The sequence below is a fragment of the Microtus oregoni genome, unplaced genomic scaffold (genome assembly GCF_018167655.1).
Source record: "Microtus oregoni isolate MIOR12 unplaced genomic scaffold, Mior012 000002F_ref0000024, whole genome shotgun sequence".
NCBI classification, from domain to species: domain Eukaryota; kingdom Metazoa; phylum Chordata; class Mammalia; order Rodentia; family Cricetidae; genus Microtus; species Microtus oregoni.
Window position 1 is genome coordinate 23,963,906 of NW_024543061.1, and position 9,032 is coordinate 23,972,937.

At 47.8% G+C, this 9,032-nt stretch overlaps 1 protein-coding gene across 5 annotated transcripts in view; it reads right to left on the bottom strand.

Annotated features, from left to right (window-relative positions):
- Positions 1-8,516, bottom strand: part of Sema4f (ssemaphorin 4F) — a 29,218-nt gene extending 20,702 nt beyond the window's left edge. Inside the window, exons 1-4 of one of the 5 annotated variants that reach the window (XM_041678635.1) lie at positions 8,235-8,516; positions 5,507-5,658; positions 4,429-4,488; positions 4,114-4,212 (exon numbers count right to left, since the gene is read on the bottom strand). In XM_041678635.1, the coding sequence (XP_041534569.1) occupies positions 4,114-4,212; positions 4,429-4,488; positions 5,507-5,658; positions 8,235-8,400 (477 nt within the window). In that variant the 5' untranslated portion in view covers positions 8,401-8,516. The other 4 variants (XM_041678643.1, XM_041678649.1, XM_041678655.1 and 1 more) reach the window with 4 other exon arrangements.
- Positions 8,517-9,032: the final 516 nt, after the last annotated feature.

Genomic DNA, 9,032 nt, shown 5'->3' on the forward strand with positions numbered 1-9,032 from the left:
ATAAAAGTGGAAATGAACGGTTTCACTAGGACTCAGAGGAACATTACTGTAGTTGGCTTCAGATCAAAGTTATGACATGGACATGCCAGGCATGCCGTCTCTGGCTCGCAAACTCAAGTAGACGCCCACGGTGGCAGCAGCTTGATTGTTCCTATGCTAGTCAGAGGTGTGCAGTAAAGACAGATCCTAAGCTTAATGCTGCTACTGTCCAACTATTCGCATTGCTCCTCTCTTTGCTGCAGATGGCAAACAAGGTTTGAGTGTGCTGATATAATTCTTAAAGAAGTCTTGTAAAAACGCGACGTAAACTGATGGCTTCTCCAGGAGAAGATATTGGAATGGAAGACCCCAGCACTCCAAATGTGTGGTAATGAGAAGATCCTTGTCTGAGGAGAAAAATGGTGGTTCTGCACTATCAAAGTGTTCCACCCCTCCTAGAGTGCAGTGAGCACCAACTGGGGCTGCTTTTCTGCCCTCTCACCTAAGCTACTCTTTGCCCCATGTGGAACAGATCCACCCCCAGTTTACCTCCATATTTACTTCACATCAATTTTTCAGAATTGCACACATCTGTGCACGTGTGCACACACACACACACACGACCCATCATTGCCTTGTGGTGGTATATCGTTTGTATTTTAATAAATAAATCTTGTCTGAAGACCAGAGGCAAAGATAAAGCCACTAGAGGTCAGGTCATGGTGACGCACAGAGGCAGATGGATTTCTGTGAGTTCCAGGATTCCCTGGGCTACAGAAGATCCATGCAGAAACAAAGGCAGGTGGTGGTGTGCTGGAGGAGGCTACTGTTAGTCCAGTGGTGTGTCACCTTTATTCCCGGTACTAGTAAGGAATCACACACCTTTAATCCCAGCCCAAGAGGAAATAGAAAATGAGAGGAGAAAGGGGCTCCTGCTGCTTAGTTTACGGTCACCCAGCTTTGGTAGAGGTAAGACTTCTCTAGTGGCTTGGTTGCTTTGATTTTCTGGTTTTCAGGTTGAATTTATTTATTAAAATACAAATAATATACCACTATATAGCCTGGAGTACAAACTCTAACCCAATCTATTTATTTTCTACTGCTTCTCAAAATTATCTTTGTTCCAAAAAAAAAATCACCTATTATTTCTGGAAAACAAACTGTTTCCCTATCTCTGTCCCTAAAACTGCTCTCTTTCTTTTCAGCAAAGACCAAAAAGACAGGCCTTTTCCTGATCCCTACCCGCTTCAATCTCTATGTATCAGTTGGCATGTTCAGTTCATTTCCTTGAAATATTCCATTCCTTGGCTCTTGAGACTGTATCTTCCTGGAATCCTTCTTCCTATTTGTTTCTCTAGCTCCTTCTTTGTCCAACCCCACCATGTATATCCTTAGGATTCATCTGTAGTCTTTCTAACATATCATTCGAATATCCCATTCATCCCTCTGTTTCCAGCCTTTCTGTTTAAAGCATTGGCCAAACCCTCTGAGACTGATGCTCTCCAATGAGCCCCATGTCCTCCAAATCGAGTCCATATTTCCATTGGCCAGTGGGCTTTCTCACAAAGTGTCAGTTTCTTAAAACCCAACATGTCAGGACTAGCCCTCTCCCAGTTTTCCCTAGTGCCATTATCCTACCATCTAACCTTCTAACCTTTGAGAATGTGAGCCACCTGCTAAGAATCAGCTTCTGATTGTCCTCTGTTCAAAATGACCTTGAACTGGGCTGTGAAAATGGAAGATCATCTTGCCGATTTTCTCTGTTTGTATGTTGAGATTCTTCATCACGTCAGCAGCCAGTCTCTATCAGCTGTGGTGAAGGCAAGTTCCTAAAGCTAAATCTGGGGATGGATAAGAAGTCTCTCCCTGCGCAGTAAAGTTATAGTTGGCCCTTTGGGCTTGTCCAAAGAAAAGAGAAGGCATATAAAGGACCCAAGATGCATGAACCATGTCAGATGCTACAAGAGACGGAAGCCAGATGAAGCCCCCTGGGTTGCAGGCTGGACACACGGACAGGGTTGTAGAACATATCTAAACTAGCCCAGGTTCAAATATAGGCTCTGTCTCTGCTAGCTACATAATCTTAGCCATGGTATCTATGGTATCTAATTTCTCTGAATATCAGTTTCCTCGCTTATAAAACAGAAACAAAACATACCTGAATACAATGATACGGTGATAAAATTAAGCTTAATTGTGAACATAAGGAACCTAAGCCCACAGCAGAGTGAACGGCCATTGCTTCTCTGGTGATCATTACTGAAGCTAATGTGTTTCTGCTCTATGAATGGCTGGAGTTCCCTCAACAAGTCACATTCAAGTATTTTCTTCCAATGCACGATGGAAGCTGGAACTGAAAGCTAGCACCTCATTGCTACAACTGGTAGATCCAGGGCTTCCTTAGAGCCTTGATTTCCCCATGCCCATCAGTAGGTGAGCTGCGTCCAGATCAAAGCTTTCAGGAAATAGCTATGCACAGCCTCAGTATCACTTGTTGGGGCATGGGAGGTTCAGCACTATGGGAAAAGCAAGGACATAGTCAAGCAGAATAGGACAGGTAAAAACAGCAGAGGGTGTTCGAAATATCTACAGAGCAGGCTTAGGATAGTGCTTGGAGGGCTAACAGAGCTAATCTCCCCCTCCAAAGAATGGCCCCTCATCTCATGAGCCATCTCATGAGATGGCTTCAGAGAAAACACTGATCTGGTGAGATGAACTGGTAGGTGAGATGAACTCCACTCGCCATTGCTGACATCTCTCAAGAATGGATGGGGCCCAAGTCACACCGATAACCCCAGGCATGGCCAGAACATTTTCCATCTAGGTATGTTGACTAGGACCCATTGGGGTCCAACTCAAAGATCCCAGGAAGAAAGAAAAGCTAAAGAAGATGAGCTGGGATGGTCGGACTATGCACAATCCCTGACTCTGGTAGTCAGGCCTCTGGGATCCCTTTGCCTGAGCAGATTAGGAAAAACAGCTCTGCTACCTGTGGGCCTGGTAGAAATTGTAAAGACCTAAACCCCCAATATTGATTGCTGGAATACAGAGGTTTTCAAACACCATCCAGAACCAATAAGCCATCCCAGAGTGAGAGAATCACCTTTTTTGTGAAGAGCATATGGAAAGAATTCAACAAGGCCAGGTAGCCCCGAGGAAAGCCCTGGGTGCTGACTGAATCCATCCCAAGCCAGAGACAGGAGGGTGCCCCTGAACAGAGGTTTTTGGAGATGTATACTGCCTAGGCCCAAGCGGATCACTGTATTACTGCAACTGCAGAACCACCCAGTCAATATCTGCAGTTCAGGATCAGAGTCAAGAAAGAAATACGCTCACAGCCTGTGTACAAAGGACATGGAGGTTTTTTTTATTTACCCCAGGACTGAGTCACAGATCTGCGACCAGAAGACTAGTGGTGACCACTGTACAATTAACAGAGAAAGGTCAGAGTTCCAAACATGCAGCTGTGACTAGACTAGACATCATCAATAATATATCACACCAAGACTGCCTGGGTTGGAGGGTGGGAAAGTCCACAGGCCTTCCCCAGTAAACAAGATCTAGAAGAAAATGTGGTGGACACAGTGGCTCATGCCGAAGGCAATGTCAAGAGCACAGAGCCAGCTGGGACCACATTACATGGTGATGACATCAGAGGTCATAAGAGTCACACACTGTAGAGAGTGGGGTTGGCAGAGGATGCCAGAAGATGAGGAGTCATGCTATGGGAGAAGAGAGATTGGGCTGTTCTGACGAGCAGTCAGGCTCCACTGCTGGGCCAAAGCACTTAGTGGGCAAAGAAATACGAGTGTCTGGCTTCTGAAGTATCTCTTGGAGTGGCCCAATCCCCAGCCCAACCAATTCCCAGCAACCCAAACTCCATTCCCTGCCTCACAGCATGGTTTTACACTTACCATACTCTACCCTCTACAGACAAGCAGCCTTTCCCATCCACTATGAGGGCATCCTCTACCCCCAAACCCCCACCAATACTTATCCTACACAGTGGTTGTCTTAACCATGCCCAGCACGGCCACTCACAAAAAAGCCCTTTCCACTCTCCCACCCACCACCCCCAAGTAACTCACACTGCTGCAGGCTCCCTCTCCCTCCCCTTCTGTCCCTGTCACTCACAATAACCCCGCACTTCGGATCAAAGGCGAAGGTGCCACAAGTGAGGAGGTGAGAGGCATTGGCAATGGCGAGAATCTGGATAAAATTGTGACATTCATCCTGGGGGGTCAGAGATGGTTAGAGAGAATCAGAAGCCGTGGGGATGAGGGAGGACTGGGTCAGGTACAGTTAAGAGGCAGCTGTGGTATGGGGAAATACGGGTGATGTGTGATGTTGGACCCTTCAGGACAGGAGTGCCACTGCAGGATGACCCGAAGTCAGGGCTGGACCAAGGCCCCCCACAGACACTCAGGACGGCTGTGGGTTTACACCTACCTCTTTCTTGCCTTTTTTCCTACAGTTCTGTCTGTGCGCCTCAGGCACCATCCAGTCAATCTGAGAAAGAAGAAGAGTTCTTTTCCCCAGGTTCCCTTCTCCCTGCACACTGAGGTCAGGGAAGAAGAGAAGGTTCTACAAATCTCAACAATCTGGAAACTTCCAAGATTCCGCACTCACTGCGCTTCTTTTCAAACTGGAAGTACCCCACCCATTAATGAGTAATGAAATCAACTGTGAAATCAAAACCACACTTTTATTTTTGAGACAGGGTCTCAGCAGCCCAGGCTGGCCTCAAACTCTTTGTAGGGCCGAGGATGACCTTGAACTTCTGATCCTCCTGTCTCCACCTTCCCAGTTCCAGGATCACAGAACCCATACACCATACACCACCACACAAGATTTTATGTGGTGGTGGAGATCAAATCCAGGACTCTGTCCAGGCTAAGCAATCACCTACTAAACAAATTCCTACCACATTTTTAAGGAAACACAATATATCAGAATTTGTCACATATGTGACTTTCAATGCTGGTCCAAGGAAATTTTCTGTCAGGACCCCTTTACACACTTGGGCACCATGTTAGGGCATGCACTAGAGCTATGACAAATACATCGTGAAAACCGTCTGCAAACTCCCTGGAAAATCACCATTCCAGTGACACCTCTGCCCACTGCCACCTGAAACATGTCCTGTACTCTTCCCCCATCATCATGCGTCCCTCAAAACCTCCCCCAACCACGTCTCCCCATCACAGCCAACACAGGTAGGAAGACCCCCTTCCCATCATCCCCTCCCTGACTGGCAGACAAAGGCTTTACAGCCTGAGAGGGTGTCCTCTGCCTCATCCTCTATTCCACACAGTAATGGTCTTAACCATACCGCCGCAGTCAGTCACCAAAAACCCTTCCCTCCCACCCATACCACCCGCAAGTAACTCACGCGGCTGCAGGCTCCCTCTCTCTCCTGCTCCGTTACATCCTTAGTTATTATGAAACTCTCCCACCTACAGCCCACGGAATGATGGCTTGAAATGCATGCCATGGGCTCTGGGTCAACCCCACTGTCATCTCTCACCCTGCGGGGTCTTTCCCCCGAGAAGGGCAGGGTTAAAGCGAAGATGCTGTCCCGAGCTCCGACGTAAAGTGTGTGAGAAGCAGGGTCCACGAGGAGAGCAGAGTAATTGTATGTGCGAGGGGCGGCAAACCGCGTGAGATAGGAGTCAGCCTCTGGCAGGAAGAGAAGAGGGGGAGAGTGACCTTAGCCAGCCCTTCAGAAACATAAGGTCCCCATAGGGGCTGGGGTTTGCTGTCTTCTGAGGTCTATTTATTGGACAGCCAGCTAGGATTTTAAAAAAGAAGAAGAAAGAAAGGAAACAGAACCCCAACAAGCCAACCATCTTCCTGAGGTGGCCAGAATAGTTAGCGCACGATCCAGTCAGGCATGCTTTTTCTATAAAAAGAACACTTTAAACGAATACTGGCTCAACTATTGAATCTGGCATCTCCATTCAAAGTAATGTGATACAAAACATTAAAATACCTATAGAGGGCTGGAGAGATGGCTCAGCGGTTAAGAGCATTGCCTGCTCTTCCAAAGGTCCTGAGTTCAATTCCCAGCAACCACATGGTGGCTCACAACCATCTGTAATCAGGTCTAGTGCCCTCTTCTGGCCTGCAGGCATACATGTAGACAGAATATTGTATACATAATAAATAAATATTTAAAAAAAATAAAAATAAAAAAATAAAATACCTATAGAAAGTGTTAGTACTTTCCTGATACACCTCAATTATTTCTTTTTAGCTAAACTCTCATTATGTAACCCAAGTTAGCCTTGAACTCCAAATACTCCTACCTCAGCTTCCTGGCAGCCAGGATTAAACGTGCGTACTACCACAGTGGGCGCTCTTTGGCCAACACATTTGGAGTGCCCTTCCTCTCTCACCCTACACCCGTGGCTTCCCCTTACCCTATTCACCCAAAGCCAGAGTGGGGTGAATATGTGTTTCTGAACTAGATCAGCCTGCATTTAAATGTGGTTCTTCTACTTACCACTGTGTGTGCTCACGTGAGCCCTGTGAGGGCCTCATCTTTCTCGTGTGTAAACACCACCATCCAGGGGTGTTGGGAGAGTACAGGGGGGAATGAGTGGGCATACCACCCGTCTCAGTGGTCACATCCTTCCTCCTTTAGCATGCATTCTACTTAAACCCAAACGAAACTCATCATCCGCATCAAGAACTCTTAGCTATTTAAAGTTCAATACCATAAATTCACCTTCGCTCAAGATCTGGTTCTGGAGACCTGAGCTCTGCACATCCCGATTCTGGCTGCCTCATCAGCTCAGACGCTCTCCAGAGAGTAGACCAGCTACGGGCCCATTCATCCCTAGACGTGCCAGTGTGAGCCCCACCCTTCCCATCCTTCCACTTCCACACTCATCCCCGCTCTCTACTCTGATGCTTAGTATAAGCCCTGAACAGTCAGAACTCCTTTTGTGTTACTTACTCTGCTTTGCCTTGCCAGCTAGCCTCTCTGGGTTCCTGGGTATCAGTGAAGACTGGCACCCACAACTCTCTTTGTGGGGTACGGCTTTGCCACAGACTGAAACTCCAGAGGCTCTGGTCCCAGCTTTGCCTTCTGGACTCATGGCATCCTTAGATGTCATTTGGCCTAAGTGTCACCCAATTGTGAGTTTTGGCTTCATTGAGAAGAAAACAAGCCCCATGCTACACTCATGTCCAACTCAGCAAAGGATATTTAAAATGTGAATGCCATTTGAAACATTAGCACATACCCCAACTTTTCCCATGCCTTCATCAATGACCTCAGCCCTAGCCTCTGTTTTTAATATATAATTTTTAGGTTTCGTCATCATCTGTTATTATTACTATTATTAGTATATGCATCTTTGTCCGCATATTTGGTCATACAGGTAACCACAGAGTCCTGTTCCCTTGGAGTTGGAACTGCTGGTGGTCGTAAGCCACCCAGTATGAATGCTAGGAACAAAAACTCAGATATCCTGGAAAAGCGGCTAAATACTCTTAACACCCGCACCATCTCTCCAGGCCCCTTCTCTGTATTTTATGAAGAACTTTTGAATGGACTCATTGAAGTGTTTTCTAGCATTCAAAGTAGGGGATGGGCTGGGGGAGCAGCGAACGTTTAGAGAATCAAGTTAAAGCAAGTTGGTAACAGGATGGGAAGGGTAAAACCAGAGATGTCAGCCATATAGGAAGTGGGTGGAAAGATCTGGGTCTCGATGGCATTGGGAGGGCGTTTGAAAGGACAACAGGGAAAAGAAGTTGAAAAGACTGAAGTGCTAGGTTAGGGATCAAGGCTGGTAGCTCAACTAGAATGAAAGAAAGAATAGGGAATAGCGTGGGCTTGGAAATGAAGTGTTGGGTGTGGATGTAGGTGCGGGAAACAGGAATAAAGGGCTGAAATGGACAACCTTGGACAAACCCCAGGTGTTCCCTGGGCTTCAGTATCCGGGTCTGCAGGACATGGGACTGCATCCTGTTGAAAGAGCTTCAAGAGCACTGTGGTTGTGTATTGGGAGCTGAGATGCCAGGCCAGGCTGGGGGTAGTATAGGGTGGGATAGGGTTGGGTGGGATGGGATGAATGAGATGGTACACAGGGTACAGGTCTCAGTCTTGGTCTCAGAGGGGTGTGCACCGTGCAGAGAGGGGCCCTAGATGCTGCCGCTGGGGTTAGCAGGACAGGTGGGTGTGGGCGCCTGCTGGCAAGGGCTGGGCTCCGTGCAAAGGGCTGAGGACAAGGATCCCTGCGTCTTACCAGAGATGGGCAGCGAGGTTCTGGGCACCGAGCGGGGGACGCGGCCCCACACCGGGACGCTCAGCATCGCCAGCAGCAGCAGCAGTAGCGATGGTGGCGGCGCCGAGAAGGGCGAGATCGGAGGCGGCCGGGGGCCCGGGCGGGGTCGCTCAGCTCCGGCCAGCATCTCTGGCTCCGCCTGATGCCGGGTGGGGCGCGTCCGGTGGCCTCTGATCAGTACCGCTACTACGCGGGCCTCGGTGCCTCTCGGATCCGTTCGGCTGAGATCGGCCTGCGGCGGCGAGATGAAACACAATCCGACTCCACCCTCTCACGAAGGAACCAATGGAGAACCCGTTTCTTCCTATAACCAATCAAGATTGAGTGGAGGAGGGACGAGTAAGAGAGGCTCAACCCAGGTGGAGGCGGAGCTAGATCAGGTGCAGGTGTGCGTGTCTTCCCCAGAAGAATGGAGATATCCTAGGCCTGGAGTCACCCGTGAATTTGTTGCAGTCACTCTAAATCCCCAAATATCCATATCTGTACTATTATGAATATATATGTGATACTATGGAAAATATGTGGGTAAATTGGAGCATACACCAAATTTCTTAGAATTATTTCTTTGTTCCCTGTACGCACAAAGATAGGGTTGTAAGGGCTGGAAAGATGACTCAGTAGGTAAAGGCACCTTCTGCTGAGCTTGAAGTCTGAGTCTGATTTCTCACCTCTGCTCACACACATATATGACATTCTCTCAAGATAGTTTTTAAAAAGAGAGCGCTTGGGTTTCAAATAATATGGATGTAAACATCTGTT